This window comes from Ambystoma mexicanum, chromosome 3q (assembly GCF_040938575.1).
Source record: "Ambystoma mexicanum isolate Mex_15411 chromosome 3q, UKY_AmexF1_1, whole genome shotgun sequence".
Lineage (NCBI taxonomy): Eukaryota > Metazoa > Chordata > Amphibia > Caudata > Ambystomatidae > Ambystoma > Ambystoma mexicanum.
The window spans coordinates 234,522,624-234,539,772 of NC_090926.1; the positions used below are offsets into that span (position 1 = coordinate 234,522,624).

At 43.7% G+C, this 17,149-nt stretch overlaps 1 protein-coding gene across 4 annotated transcripts in view; it reads right to left on the bottom strand.

The window, feature by feature from the left end:
- The window catches only part of EIF4B (eukaryotic translation initiation factor 4B), a 968,554-nt gene extending 951,755 nt beyond the window's left edge, over positions 1–16,799 (bottom strand). For all 4 annotated transcript variants that reach the window (XM_069653628.1, XM_069653629.1, XM_069653624.1 and 1 more), the window contains exon 1: positions 16,683–16,799. In XM_069653628.1, the coding sequence (XP_069509729.1) occupies positions 16,683–16,788 (106 nt within the window). In that variant the 5' untranslated portion in view covers positions 16,789–16,799. The remainder of the gene's footprint in view (positions 1–16,682) is intronic.
- Positions 16,800–17,149: the final 350 nt, after the last annotated feature.

Sequence of the window (17,149 nt, forward strand, 5' to 3'; positions counted from 1 at the left end):
TCCGGGCCGGACAAAAGAGCATGGCGGGCCGCAACTGGCCCGCGGGCTGTATGTTGTGCACCTATGAACTAGATCATCAGAGCTGGAATACTTGTTGTTTTATTGTTCTACACAATGTGTCATTCGTGGTTAGCCATTGATATGTACCTGTGCCGTCGACCAAGTGTGCGTTATGTTTTCAATATTGTAATCCTTACAAGTACTATGTTTCAGGCAGTTGATGGAGCGTCAACCCCTGCACTTGATGCAGAGCCCGACATTCAAGTAATTCAAGGGTAAGTGGAAGCGGGACCTTGCGTATACGAATCGGTGCAACAGCTTTCAGAAGTGCGCACTACATTTACAACATCCCTACATATTCTTCGGCAGCACGAGGTATGGATACTGACAGCTCCATCGAGCGTCATCATATAACGTGATTCCATTTGCTATACTTTCTTCACTATTAATGCAAGTACTGTGTTTCAGTGAGACGACGGAGCTTCCTCTACAATTACAACATCCCTTGTAGGTGATGCAGATGTAAAGAAATCTGATAGATATTCCTTGATTCTTTTAGACAAGGAATCATTTGTGGTTATCTCTTTATATGTACCTGTGCCGTTGACCCCAAGTGTGTGTTATGTTTCCAATATTGAAAGCCATACTAATGCAAGTACTTTGTTTCAGGGAGTTGCTGATGCCTCCTCTCTAATACAACCATTCATGGCAGTCCATGCAGAGCCAGAGGTATGGATACTGACAGTTCCATCAAACTAGATCATCAGAGCTCGAATACTTGTCGTTTGATTGTTCTACACAATGTTTAATTCGTGTTTAGCTATTGAGATGTACCTGTGTGTTCGTCCTCACGTGTGTTTTATGTTTTCAGTATTGTGATACATAGTAATGAAAGTACTATGTTTTGGGGAGTCGATGGATTGCCATTCTGTGCTGTCTATGCGGATCCAGAAAATATAGTCGTTGCAGCGCAAGAGGAAGGGAAGACATGCGGAAACAAATTGGAGCAACAGCGTGCAGATGTTGAAGTTCGAGTCAAGTAAGTTGCAAAGAAAATAAACAAAAATAATGTTAGTTACAAACAGTTCTTAATTTTAGGAATTGTTTTGTGTTGGGGACTATATTATGTTTTTTTCCCCCGTCAATTGTACTATACTTTATATTGTGTTTAAAATTAACATCCCTTTTCCAATCTTTCCTCTAGTTACCCGTGGGTGTACACACTATACATACACAGACAGTGAACCAAATGAGAGATGTTGCTTGCAAGACCATTTACACTAGGGAGGAACTATTAATTCAGACGCGGCGTGTTGAGACTCGAGATGTTCATGTCCAATGGCCAGAACATGAATTGAATGTGTCAGGAGAATCCAGTAAAGTTTTATTGGACCATTGCTACAGTTCGACCGCACCACCAAAAGAAGATACTGAATGTATTGAAGATACCTCAATTCACACAATCTACACCCGCCAAAAAAATGCCACCCAAAAAGCTGTCGACATTGTTGTTTTCTCCCATCAATGCTGAAATAACAGATGTTGAAATGAACCAGCAGCAGCACCCAACGACGCATCAGAACTTGATATCAGCGATATTTCTTTCAAAGTTGTTGATATGTCCTCAACGGCACAGTCCGAAACAACTTTCACGCCAGATGACAGTCTAATGAAAGAGGGAAAATTCGTAGTATTCGACAGTTGTTTGATGGATATTATAAGTATGCTGCAATGTGGGCATTCAGTTGGAGGGGGAAGTATGTGGGGAGCCATGGATTCATGCGACCCGTCAAAAACAAGGCAGTAATGTCAAAATACATGCCGCCTGTAGATTAAATCATACGTTCTCATAGTCCGCACAACCGATGCTGGGGAAGCTGCCAGCAGGCAATCTACTGTGTGCAGCTGCCTTACTTTTTAGTGGGGAGTCTTTCTTTCAGTTTGTGGGACTCCATTTCATTTCTAAAACGCAGTACTACAGATACCAACATAATTATCTGTTTCCGGCCATTAGTGATGCTTGGAAAATTGAACAATTGTCTCTAGCAAGTACATTCGAAGGGAAACTATTCAGGCTAGCCGACGAGGGACAGTGCGACAGCCCTGGATTTTCTGCCAAATACTGCACCTACCACTTTCAGGACATGGATAGTAAGACAATTGTGAGTTCGGTGGTCCTGCAGGTGTCCCCATGTAAATCATCAGTGGCCATGGAGAAACCAGGATTTATAAAATCATTGCAATATCTACAATCGAGCGGAATGCACATCGACCTCATAGCCACGGACAGATACGTTTCAATTGCCAAGTCAATGAGAGAGCAGTTCCCACATATTAAACATCAATTTGACGTATGGCATCTTGCTAAATCAATCTCAATCAATAAGAAAATCTCGGCTGCAGGGAAAAAAGGTTTGGAAAGTTTTTCACAGTGGTCCCAGTCTATCAGCAACCCTCTTTGGTGGAGCTCCAAAAGTTGTGAAGGGTCAGTGGAAATCCTACTTGAAAATGGCGGTCACTGGTGCACCACTGTACCAACGTTCACCGCTGGACAGAAAACCAACATTTCCACCAATGTGAACATGGCCCTTTGTCCACGGAGGAGGCAGGGAAGAAGTGGTCGATTGCATCTTCACCTACACACAAATCCATTAAGAAGATTGTTTTCGATAAAACTTTATCAAGAGATTTGAAGGGACTGACAGAATTCTGTCACACAGAAGATTTGGAGGTGTTCCACAATATGTGCCTAAAGTACAGGCCAAAGCGATTGCATTTCGGCATACAGGGCATGAAACATAGGACTCTACTAGCGGTCTTGGCCCATAACGAGAATGTGGGGCGTCAGCAGTCTAGGACTACGGGAAATGTAGGGATGCCTCGCTACACTACGACCTTTGGAAAAAGTAGTAAGAAATGGGCGGTGAAACCAGTATATGAGGAAATGGAGTTCGACTTTGTTAAAGGCCTTATTGTTAGTGTACTAGAGAAGCACAGATATGGAATTTTGAGCGTTTCTGTGCAGAGCATTGATGCATTGCCACCAAACATTGCCACTGTGCCATGTCCACCCAAAGCAGAGCTCGTTGAGAAGTTCAAATCCCGGTTTAAATAAATCATTGTAATCTGATTGTCTTTGAAAATAATGTTATTGTAATAATGTTACTGTACAGTGTGCATACAAAGTATGCCAACTCTAAACCCTCCATTCAACATCCTGGGTGGCGAACATAGGTGTCATCTCTGACCTTGTGTGTATGTATATATTTTTGTTGCTGTAACCAAGTTTCGCAATCGCATGTAAATGCTGCGCACTGTTAACCGAGGGGAGGCTTGTGTATTGCAAATAAAACAAAAACAATAAACTCACTTTCAACTCAACTCCTCAGGTACTTTATACTTTCCCTGACCTTCCACCAAAAAGTCAATGTCTCCATAGTTATGGTTCTCTAGGGCTGCAAAGCTTGTGGACGAGGACAAAATTGGGGGCCTTAGAACGCGCCAAGTGAGGCGTTGCAGATGGGAGAGAAGCCAGTTCGCATTTTCACATTGAGGCCTAGTACAAAGATGGAGTCGAAAATTCAAGTTCTCACAGATGGCTTTACACGGGATGTTGCAAAGTAAGAATGTACGCTCATGCATAGTGAAGGTCAGCGGCTTTGATTTTTTTGCTTGCGGGCTGAAGAGGCCCGCGAATCGCACTGGCAGTATAAGGTTCTATTGTCTCTCAAGGTCAAAAAACAGGGACCATGCCGAAAGGACTTCATTTGAAGGAGGAGAGCAATAGCGTAAGAGACGATAAGGCTGAAAATTCAGAAACTAGACCGAGTTTCATGTTAGTTCAGTATATGAAAAATCGTTGCCACGAACACAGTGGGATTTACGGACTGCATTACGCAAAGATACCGGAATGAATGAACGAAGAGCAAGTACAACATTTGTAAGATCGTCTTCTACCGGGCACATGGGCATGCATGTGCCCATTCGACACGCATGTAGACAGTCGTTTCTCAGTGGGTCAACGGTAAAAAAATAAATCAAAGTTTGCGTTTCCCTCGATTTCTTTTGTTAGTTTTTGCATTGCTTTTAGAGCCGAACATACTCCATTGCACTATCCTCGCAAGCAAATAGTTTCAGCTCGCCCGTAATAAATAAAATGAATAATAGCAATAAAGATCGGCTGGTGAGACTAATTTCAATTTTTATGTTTTCTAAACAGGTACATCCTACCGTACTGCGACTGCCACCTATTCCAGACCCCAGCCGATGGCTTCTTCAATCACAACTGCACTACATTGACTATTTTATGGGACGATCGCCAAGGGCCCATATGCCCTTACGCAGTACTAGCGGCTAGAAGCAACATATCGACCTTTACGGTGGCCTAGTGCCCAATTGATGGAACAGCCTTGCAGTTCACCATGCGTCCAAAGTGCTTCTTTTAACGAAAACCAACACCCTGTGTACCATAAAGGAACAGCGCGTGACTCACGTTAAACTTTTTCCGGATCGAGAGAAAGAAAAAAAAAAAATTCCATTCCGATTTAATATGCACATTGCTGAATATTCATATTGTCAAATAAATGTACTTTACCAAATGTACCGTATTGCTGTTTGATTTTAAAGTACAGTTTCATATTCCGAATTGTGGCACGCTGTGTTGTGAGTGGATCTATGTTGGTTTCTGGGTTCTGTGTGAAGTCGCGTAGAAGACGACTGGGCGCGTTTGCCTACGCAGCACAGTAACGCCACGGAGAGAAGCGGGGAAAATGCATGTTTTGATAATGTCAGGCTCAGGGGCAGGGGGGATATGATTTAGTGCCGCAAAAGCAGGTCAGCCAGGGCGATGGGGCAAGTGATAGGATTATCACAAAATGGCAGCGCCCTGGTGCCTGTTTTCGCGTGCGTTTAATGGACGAAAACTCGGGTAAGGTCCATAGGAAATTTTTCGAAAAAATTAAAAAAAAATAATAAAATTGAGCGACTTAGGCTTAAAAACACATGGCCGTCCGTGGGGACAATAAAACATTTTGACCAAACCATTCACTGGGCAAACACCAATCCAAGTCTATTACATATGGGATGGGGGAGAGGGGTTACATGAATATTGAGAAATATTTTTGATTAAGTGTCCCCCGGATCCGTTAGCAATAAAAGGAATGCAAATGTATTAGATGCTTTGAAAATTAAAATCAATGTCAGTGAAATGGCTACAGAGTGTCGGGGGGCAGAGGTGAGCAGGTATTTTGAAGATTGAACAAAAAACAATTTATCAAAAGCAGATATCCATATAGTGGCAATCTAAAAGGATCTGTCAATGGGGCTTAACAAAGTAATTGGTCCTTTATACAGTCTTCAAGTGTCACTATTTCAGTCCTAACCGACAAACATTTGTACCTTGAATTTTAAACATGTTTCAAAGTACTCCCATGAAGCTGAAGAATTTGCACAACAAAATGCATTTGGCATAACTGTTCTACAACTATTCCAGTACTTTAGGTAACAGATCAAGTGCAAAAACTGAATTTGAATGATTAAGAGGACTCGGCATTTGCACTCACCACTACCCAATTGGCTAGTGATCCTCGATTCTTGGCAAGTAAAATATTGTGCACTCTGTTTATGTGTAAAATTGAGGGTGCATGTGTTTTTATACCTGGCTAATGCCTGCAATTTGAAATTCTCACCTGGCCCATAACATTTGCACAAAAGAAGGCTTTTCCTGTAAACACTAAGACAGCAGCACAATTGTCAATAAGAAAGAAGCTAAAGTAGGTAGTATAGCGATGGTACCTCAATTGATCTATTCTTTGTACATTAGACAAGCTTAACGTACAAAGTTAAAAACAGCCAAGCAGCAATCTGGTGGCAGCGTCACCACAGTCCTAAAGAGAGATCGCTTCAAGCAGAGTGCATGACTGAGAAAACAGCCACTTCTGTAATCACCAAATTTAGAATGATTTTTATTTTTAATACAGTTGATAAAACATTCTACAGTCAAAAGGTTGACAAAAGAAACCACAGACTACTAAAATTAGAGGCTTTGTCACTGTGAAAGACTTGTAAATAAGGCTTTCTACCAACATTCCTCAAATAGAAAGTATCGCCATAATGGAATTTCAAAATACTGAAATCAATCATGAATTCCTAATTAAGCTTCCAACCATGGTATTGAATAGCACATTCTTTCATAATGAAAGAAAGGTTTTTATACAGATTAAGCGATGAGACACAACTTCCCACCCAACTTGTCGAACATTTACAAGAAGAGGCACATAATTCGTTGTCAATTGCCAGCAACATGATCTACACTCATTTGATAGTGGATATTTCCCTATAATGCATGAACACCAGCGAGCCTTTAGGCACATGCATGCAAACATCAAATTTACTAAACGTACATATTATTGGACATTAGTTTATCATCACAAGTCTTTGGGATGTCAGGAACTTCCAAAACAGACAGATCAAAAAACATTAAAGCTTTTTCTTGCCAGCTAACAAACACGGTGCAGTAGTATTATGCTCATCATTAAGAACCAAAAGAAAGTGCAAGGACGACAAAAATGCATAAACGTCCGATACAATATGAAAAAAAGATTTTCCAGAAGAGCAAACATGTTAAGTAAGGCAAAAGGAACGCGTTTCTGCTATAACTTGCACGTGTAAGCTTGGAGTCATAAGATGAAGGACACAACTAACATAACATATTCACCAGACGATTTACCATGCACAAACATCAAAAGAGGTTCACATGTCTATAGTGCAGTCATTTGAAAAAACTGTACTAAAAAAAGAAAAGTATGGGGTTAAAAATTGAGGAGCTAGAAGCCATTTACTTCCTGCTTCTAGCAAAGAGACTGAAAGCTCGACAACAAGGGCTACTTTTGGCTCCCGAAGCCAAATGATGCAAGACACACTGTTGCGGACTTTATTAAAATCAAATAAATATTAGGACAGATCTATATAACATTTAAAGCATATGGGTTCAAATAATGGACAAAAGTTTGCATCTTATGTGCAAGTTAGATTTGCGGAATGCTATATACTAGCGCCTCTTTCCCCAGTAGTAGCTCCTGGTCACTGGTTAATGCTGGATACCCAGAAGCTGCTTTTAGCTCCTGCTTATCCAATCTTCATTTTGAGCGCTGAAAAGTATCACCTTAACTTACGATGCATGTGTTTGCACAAACGCAATACAATTTCAATATATCAGAAATCACAGGTCCCGTTAGGGAAAGATTGAATTTACACAAATGAGGCATTCCCACTAATAAATAAGTTCCTCCATGGCAAGACACTATGTATACACACAACACTCTCTCAAAAAAGGTTTAGAGTGCTTGAATTAATCCTGAAATTACGGAGAGTGATCTGACATACATTTCAAAGAGCGAAGGAGGAAGCTAGAGCATGGCAGACCAACGTAGAAGTCACTCACAACCGTTCCGTGCTGACACACAAGTATCCTGAAATTAGGGGTCCTTCTCCACAGATCTGCCCCAGCTCGATACTGTAGCCACTCACCAGCCCCCTGGGTGACAGAGATTTGAGGGGCCTGGAAAGTGAGGCAACAGACGTCTGCAGCCTGTGCTGTGGAGCTATAGCAGCTGCTGGTGGCCCCACTTGCCTGGAGCACCAGGGGCATAGGGAATTAGATATCCTGGGGCAACTGGTGGACAAGAGTGAGGTCCCAGCTGGGAATGGCACCGAAGCATATAGGGAGTAGAGGCCGTTTGATACGGCAGGACTAGCAGTGGGGACCGAGATATAGTGCTGTGGCTGGAGTCCTGAGGAACGGTAACCTGGCTCGCAGTTTGAGGTGAGAGGGGCTGGGCTGCAACTACTTACGTAACTGGTGCTGACTCCCAGACACAGTGAAGTGGTGCTGCAGGGTCGAAGTGGTGCTGCAGGGACACTACTGGTGCAGATACTCTTGGGCTCCCCAACATCCCACGTGGTGCAAAATTAAACTGTAGTTCAGAGGCACGTCTCCAAATAGCGGGGGCTCTCTCTCACATAAAATCGCGGCAAAAATGTTGCCTGTGCAAAAAACGACCCGGTAAAGGTGTACCCCATTATACAATTGAAGAGCAATTGGGGTGTCCTTCGCTTCCCTTAAATGGTCCGGGTGTTGCAGGGGTGTCCCATGCATCTTTTACATGGATTGCGGCAGCAAAACTACAGCCTTTTTTGCCGCTATATTTTGCGTCCACAGCCATTTTTGCCGCAATTTTAAACACATGGAACCTTCTCTCTCTCTCTGCCACTGAAGAGGCCTGGGCCACTCGGGCTGGAAGTCTGGCGCTGCTGATCATCCCAGGATCAGTGCAGTTTTGCCTGAAGCCGGGTGCTCCTCCCCATCAGGGAAGCATATTACTATACAGCCCAATGGTCAATATGGCCATGGATGAAAATCTAGCCATCAAAGAGGAATTCACTGCTCCCTCTCGGCCCCCAATGGGATAAAGAGTGCTGCACTGCCGCCACGGGGGGGGGGGTGTCAGGGGACCTCCTGGTCACCGCCAGACTTACCTCAGCACAGGACCTGCCTGCTACAGGCAATTACACACTCCAAGTTGTCCATGGAGGTGATGGATTGACGGCCTGGGGATAGATGTCGGTCTCCTTCGCAAGGACCTCCACACGACATTGGCGCCTATGGGTGAGGTGGCGACACGGGTCTCCTAAGTGGAAGAAACACGTGGTACTGTGCAGACCCAGCTGTCTGAGGTTATTGAAGCACACAAAACTATTTGAGGAGCGGATGGCATAGGTCGATCACGTTGCAGAAACATCCGAGTGGTCGCCCTCCCCGAGGGATTGTTGAAGGAGCTAGTGGGGCCCTCTGGTCTGTCAAACTTCTTGGTCGAAAGAGCTCTTTGGTTCCTGGCCATGCCTCCCCATCCTGAACTCCCCCACGGGTACTTATTGCGAAGATCCTTAAGCTCAGAGATGAGGACTTCATACTACAGACAGCTCGCAGGAAGGGTGCGATGGAGATGAATGGCGCCCAGGTCGCAATTTTCAGAGACTTCAAACAAGCAGTACAGATGGCCAGACAGTCCTTAGATGCAGTTAAAAAAAACGCCTCCTTGCCACGAAGATCACATATGCACTCTATCACCCTGCTAATTTAAAGAGCCGCAAGATTTTCTTTACTGACCCCAAGCAGGCTTGGGAATGCTTGGACTTACACCAAAGTACGAGACTGAATTTGCCAGTCAGGAGAGAGTCATCCTCGTGATGAAAATTGGGTTGGAGTCCCGGCTGTGGAATATACACCGGCAGGGATGTGGCACAGGACACCAGATGGTCCCGGCGATGGGATATGGGTTGGCTCATACACCTGGGTGGCACGAAGTGATGACTGCATATTACACTCAGTACTGTGCTAGGGTAGATCCCATTACCGGTAGGATTAGTTAAAGCTAGCTTTATGTTAGAGCAACAGATGCTTGGTGGTTCCATGGAGGGTTGGGGGGAGGGGGGGACTGGGCTTTTTAAGTGGGTTTGTTCAGAGATCAGTATCCAGGTGTGATTTCCTCACAGCCTGCAAGTGGGCCCCAGCCTTACCGACCTCCAAGGATGCATGGGGTGGGAGGGAAATTGTTGGGGCACAAAGGAAAACAAGTTGTTCAGCACACATATGCTGCTCACTATAAAGTGATCAAAATTGAGATTTGTTGATCAGGAGCAAAAAGCAGCTCCTAGGTATCAGGCATAACCATTTAGGCAGGAGCTACTTCTGGGAACCAGGCGCTAGTAAAGAATGCATTTTGTGCCACGTTGGATTTGCTGCACAAACTAACCTTTTATCCATTTCATATTATCCAATATGCTCTAAATGTCCTTTAAGTGTGTTCTTTATTGTCATTTATATAAATGTCCAAACATACTCAGTTAATATCACATAGCTAGGTTTGTGTGGCACCACTTGCCCTAGGAGGAAAAAGTTGCTCCTGGTAGCTCTTTGTTTTAAGCTAAACAGGCTCCCCTTGGCTATAAATTAGGAGCTAAATAGCTCACAGCTCCCAGCAATGTCGAACCCTGCTATGCTCACTTTGGTACAAACATCGCGCTCAGATACCATGAAATGAAATGGCCCAATGAGTACAGATATTGAGGAAGCATTTGTGTGTATATCTTGAACTTCATTTAAAATTAAGTGGGGTACCATACAACTCAATAGACACAAACCCATGTTTGTACCTTCAAGAAATGCATCTGGCTGAAAATAAATTCTTTGACAGGATCAACTATGGCAAGACAGTTCACACAGAGTTCAACTAGGAGATCCAGGGGGCCATAATCATGGTCCAGAAAAGTGTCCCATTCGAGACAAAATAATGTAAAGGGCTCCTAGTTGAGACCCTATTTTGCCCAGGAGGGCTCTATAATCAAAAAAACCACATGTGAACAGGGTCAATCCTACCTATTCAGAGAACCCAATAGTCTACTTCATACAATATAAAGGACACACCTTCATAGTTGCAATAAATATTTATAATCGAAGGTAGAGACCTAATGGTCTAGTTACACACCAAACACTCCATTGAAAACAGACATGCAAAAGATGCGATGCTGTAGCACATAAATCTTCAAGACAGTTAGGACTCGGATTTCAATACAAACAGTCTAAAAAATACTGAATCTCGAGGAATACTACACCGATCCGGTGACCCTCGCCAACCAAAACTGGATGTAATTTGCCACTCACGGGCGCCGCCACACCCGGGCCAATCCAATTTGGACGCAGAACTTTAAGAGTAACCACCACTCTCTCTTCCAGAGCAATGTGTTTTTCCTACACCGCTCCACCAGTCTCCATCACACAATGCTGAGGGAAACTGCAGCAGCTTTATTGCTCTTTTGACGATACCACACACACAGTGTTACCGCTCACTCCCATCCTGAAGAAGGCTACGCCATTAACTAGCTCCCATCCATAGCTACAGGTGGCCGAAACACTACAGTGTCAATCTGCAACACCCCTTGTCCTACTTTTCTGTTCTACACTTGTGTGTTTTGTTCTATGATACCCATGGACCATTAGCAGTCGTGGGCTGCACTCACTCTTATCTATACTGTAATGTCAAATTGTCTTTTAGAGATTGTGCACGAATATGAGGCAAATACCCTCAATATTTAAGAGGTTGGTATGCAGTACTACCCCCAACTGTCAAATCTGTCCGTTATTTTGCAATCAAGTAATATCGAACACCTTGCTACAATTTTAAGATTAAATAAATTAATCCGAAATTCTTGCTGTTTTGATCTCTCATCATGATTTTCTTTGTTACTGATCACCGCCCTGGGCATATCAGGACACAGCCAGGTGCCCTATATTATATTTTTTGACTCATCATTTCTATACTTGGAAACCATTCACCACATCTCTCTCCACTTCTCAAAAGGATCATCTATAATCAAGTCTCTTTCATCTTGAATGTACCCTCCTCCCTACTCCAATCTGGTTTTCTTCCAGCACACCCCATAAACAAACTGCTCTTCTACATGTCTCCAACTCTTCCATCTGCTTGTTACTAGAAGCTCTCCAATACCTAGTCTCCCAAATCCATCTGCGGCTTTTGTATTTTTATTAAGCACCTTTACCAAAGCGCTGAATATTTTTTATCAAATAGTGACAAACAGTAAGGAGGACGGTATAGGAATCAGTTATTGGAAAGAAATGAAAGAGTGAGCTTTGAAATGCACATATGCTTGGGCAGGAGAAGAGTGAAAGAAGAAAGCAAGACGAGGGGCAAGGAGGTTTTGGAGTAAAAAAAAAAAATTACAGCGTGGGGGCGGGTAAAGGATAAGGTGAGGAGCGAGACCATGGATGTATCTGTAGACAACAGAAAATATGAAAGCATATGCGCATCAAAAGAAGAAGCGATATAGAAAACAGGCCTTGTGGAACACCATAGGAAAGTGGACATGGGGGTGGAGGCATGTGCTAAGAAGAAAGATTAGCAAGAGAACAGTGAAATCATTTACAAACAGAACCAGAGAATCAAAGTGAGGTGAAAAAGACAGGATAGAATGATCCACAGTGTCGAAGGAGGCAGAAAAAGATCCAGTAGAATAAAGACAGAAGAGATGGTGTGGCAGGAAGAGAGTTCTAGACGAAGAAGGGCTGTATCAGTAGAACGAGAAGAGGTGAAACATGGAGATTTAGATAGGATGAGGCCTGGGAGTAAACTACACGCTCAATAAATTTGGGACAGAAGTTGATATGGTAGAAGGGAAAATGGGGCAGATGTTAACAGGGAGGGAAGGGCCAAAAGACGTTTTTTTCATAATGGGTACGGTTTGAAATTGCTGGGTGCCATTTAGCTCCTGCTCTACCCTGGGAGAGCTTGGTTAGCTTAAAACCAACGGCTACCAAGGCCAACTGGTGCCTAACTAACTAACATGTGCTATAGAATGTTTAAAAAAAAAAATTTTAAAAAAGAATTAGGACACATTTAAATATATTGGATGATACATAATGGCCAAAAAGTAAAGTCTGCATCTCATGTGGAAGTTAGATTTGCAAAGCGCAACAACTCATGCCTGGATCCCCGGCAGTAGCTCCTGCCTGCTGGGTAATGCAAGACACCCAGGAGCTGGTTTTAGCTCCTGCAATCGGATTTTTGAACCTTGATGGATGTGTGGCCTGTATGAAGGAGGATTGGAAGCAAGAGTTAGAAAGAAAGTGTTGATAAGTCAAGTAAGATAGGGAAAGATATATGGGCAGTCAAGGTAGAAAACAAGGGGATAGACATGAGTAAGGAGGAAATCCTCATCAAGGTAAGGAAGGAGCGAGAAAGGAGTGGGAGGAGCAGAAGGTAGAGAAAGGGGGATGAAAAGAACGAAGGGAAGCAACCTTGGGAGTGAAATTGTAAAACCTAAACAGATCTACAGGGCAAACAAAATATTTTGCAGTAGTTGGAAAAGGCGGCAAGGGTGATGGGTGAGAGAAAGACTAAGCTCACAAAAACAGCATTTTTTTGTCTGCTTGATAGTTGATCATCCTACTCTCCCCCCCCCCCTCCCCATCTCTGCAACAGTTCTTCGGTTGCTTCATTCCTATCGCTGGGGTTATTACTCAGTTTCGCGGGCTGGTCAAATTTCTTCTTAATGACCTCTCTTCCCGATGGTGTTCCCAAGGCTCAGAACTTAGACCTTTATTAGTTTCATTCTAAACTACCCCTCCACCCTAGCTCATTAAATCCAGTAACCAACAATTTTACTTCCATGTGGATGATTCTCCTTTTCTGGCACCTTCCATGCACTGTCTCAACTTGTCCCATAGCCAAGTAATCACGCATTTCAACCCCACTAAAACTGAATAATTATTTTTCTACCTGCATCCTCTTCCTCCCACTTGCCGCCGCTAGCCAGTGTCTTTCCTCCGTCCCTCTTATTCCTACATGTAATCTTGGTGTCATCTTTAACCCTGCTCTCACATTACTAACACGGACAGTTCCATTAATCTCTTATTCCACACTACTATACTTATTACCCCCTTAATTCTCTCCCGTCTGGACTACTGATCTGTCTCTGCTTGGTCTCACTTTAATCATTTTCACTTCGTTTATAACTATCCCATTTTTGTTTCTCTACCCGCTTGCTCCTTTATTTCCTTTTTTTTCTTCTGCTATCTAGACCCCCGTTTCACTTTCTCTACATTATGTATAAGAAATAGTAGTCATTTATATAGCACGTTTTCCCCATTACTGTGGTCTTAACGGAATTGTGGTGGGAACGCCCAGTGGGACCGCAGTCCAGAGTAAGGGAAATGCTCTGAAATGGCTTAGAATGTGTGTGTGCGCATTTGGCCAAGAAAAGCAATTAGGTATGCTGGCTGGGCTCGAGTAAGCATGTGGGCGAGTGCTGAGGGAGGTAAGGAGAGTGTGTGAGTGCAAGAGACTATATGGTCAGTCTACGCTGTATTCTGATGGCAGAAGTGTTATCTGGTGGAAAGATGCGATAACGTTATGTGCCCAGCTACACTGAATTTGTTGTAGGTTGTTGCTGCATTCTGATGCAAGCTTGTGGGAAGCCATGCCAGAAGCAATATCCACCGAAGAAGGGTGTTTAAACATATCTTGAGGCTCGCATGGCAACGTTATTGATGCCGCTGTTTGAACAGGATGTCTGTGTGAGCGCCTACATGATCGTGCACCCATCTCTATCCTCAATTGTCTCTTTACTAACCTAACCAACCTCTTCATCTTCTCTGTCCCTAAACATACTGTGCCTCCTCTAGCTTTAGTTACTTTCACCCGCTTAGCCCTAAGTACTGGAATTCCCTCCCCTTAGCTATCCACTCCTCACCTTTGTGACTCATGTTTTTCGCTCCCATCATCTTTCTGATAAGTGTACATATAACTGTCCACTGGCATTATTGCACTGTTACCACTGCTAGATGTGTGCCATTTGAATACAATTTTGTACAGCACGTGTGAAAATGCTTAAATGCCATGTAGGATGTCATTAAGATGATCATTCACACAACTAGGGAGATCTGGCAGACATAACTCCTGTTTTGCAGAGACTGAACTATAGAACAGTAAAGTATGCAAAAAGTCATAACAATGTTAATTATATCCCCCATTGGTAGTTTGGTTGTTTATTCTATGCCACTGCAAAAAGGAACTATATGTTCCGAACATATTTATACATACATATATACACACACTTCAGGTTTCACAGGATAAACTGAATACAGATAGTGTGCGAGTCCTAATAACCCATCCAACTAAAGCACAGCGAGCTTTTGCTGAGAACGCATTATGTAAACAGCATCTACCTATACCTCCTACCCTTCCCGGGCTTTGACTCCAGAACGCAGAAGGTAGTGTCCTCAGCCTCAAGGATAATGCACACTATACATTTGGCAACCAGGCAGTCAAACAATTGAACTAAAATATCTTTATGGCCCGTGAAGTCAATAACCCATGTCCTCCTTCCACTGCCACAAGCAACGCAAAAACTAAATTTCCACCTTGCAACGCCTCAAGCAATGTTCAATTCGCAGCAATGGTAGCTTCGGCCCTCACAAGCTCCGATGGTGAAAGTTCGCAATCAGACAACTCCAGAACCACCTCTCTCCTCGGATTTGGTCGCTCTACTAACACCATATTATCCTAAAGGGCTAACATGTCAGCTCTTCCAAAAGGTATACTGTTACGTTGTACACCGCTAGCCCACTTCAAGCGCAATTCAAAGATGCCTCAATAGCAGAAAAGGGCACACTTAAGCAGTTGCAAAAACATGTATATAAGTCGAGGCAACAAATAAAAAACGTGATTAAAGCCCATCAGCCTCCCCTCAACATCAGTCGTCGGAGCTGACCAGCTTATTCCTATGGGGTAGACAACTTAATTCAATACCTCATTCATAAGAACTTTCAATACCAATAGAACGCATGGGGAAAGTGAACCCTGCCGAGTGGTCGCCTATCACTGGGATTGAGAAAAAAAAATGTAGGGGGGGGGACCAACACCCAAGAAGAAACGAAAGCTCTTGCAAGATACCACGTACCCCACAAGTGTTCTGCCAGGAAACAAGTACCGTCACGGTACACCAGGGTTCAAAAATTGAGGGAAGCTGGAAACAATGTGTCGCCCGCTTCTAGTTTAGGAGAGCCTAGTTAGCTTGAAACCAACATACTTGGCTCCCAGGCTAATTGGCACCTCGCAAACGTATGTGTGATATTAACTTTGAGCATTTGCAAACGCTAATAAAGAAGAATTAGGAAACGTCTATAACATAATGAATCATACATAATGTACAAAAAGTAAAATGCGTATCTATTGTGGCAGTTAGATTTGCAGTGCGCTGGGCACTCGCTCTTGGTTTCCTGCCAGTAGCTCCTGCCTACTGGATGATGCCCTAGGAGCTAGTTGTAGATCCTGGTAATCACATTTTCATCTCGAATCCTGCCACCTAATAGCATATATTGTGAGCACTATCCACTTCTAGATAAGAGTCCTGTAATCAGACCGTGACAAGTTCAAACAGCTTTCAGGCCACACCCATATCTTTAGGATAGAGAGGTGCAACATTTCAACCCGATTCCAACTATGGGGTAAAGAGTCTCCAGCCAAGCCCCACCTACCACTAGATAGGAGAGTCCTGCAAGTAGACCCCGCCCACCTCTTGGGGCTAGTTCTGCAGTAGGGTACAGCACACATTGAAGAAAGAGGGCTCACAGCTCTGAAATGAGACCATAACCAGCTCTGCAGCCTGTCAAGGGCCACCGTACTCGATGATAAGAGTAGAGTCTTGCCGCCAGATGCAACCTACCCCCTTGGAAGAGTCATGCTGACCCACCAAGCCCTTCCTAACTTGGGAAGGGTTTATGTATAAGAGATTATTCCGGCTATCATACATGACAGCACACACTTCTGGGAATGATTGATACCAGCCATCTACCTTCACCCACCCCACGTGCTAAAGAGTCCTGGCTTCACACATTACGTCTGCGTAGAGAAAGGGGCGGGCGGGCTCGCGCACACTGATCCTTCGGTTTAGACAGGAACCTGACACAAGCACCCAAAACTGCCAAATCCCCTGCACTGGGAGCGCTCGCCCGTCAAGCACGGGTGTTTCTCCGGGTACACACTCCCCTCAACCAATTGCTCCAGCAAGAGCCCAAGGCCGCCGCCGCAGCGCTAGCCAAGACTCACCTGAAGCGGCCATGTTGGGAGAGTGAAAGAAGTCAAAGGCCCGGATGACTCGGTCACGTGATGTACAGCACAGCTGCCGGGGAGAGAGAGAGCGCGAGAGAAGCATGCGTCACTGAGAGCCCGAACGTGTATGACGCTAAAGCAGAATAGACATAGATGAAACACTTGAAGCCACAACCCAGAGAGCCATAGTCAGCGCGGTTGGTCTCTCTTCAGTGTTTACTCTGGAACGCATTTCCATTTCCAACGCCCAGGGGCCATACAGTTTAAAGATTGCAGGCGCCTCTGTTTTTTTGAGTGAAATATTTTTTATTAGTATTCCTAAATATTAGAATTCATTCAAAAAAAATAATAAGTTGATTACATAGAAGATTTCATAAAACGTGTTACAACAATAGTGAGAGATGTTGATCAAATAAATTAACAAACCAATTACTGTATTTCACCACTCAGGATATCAAAAATGT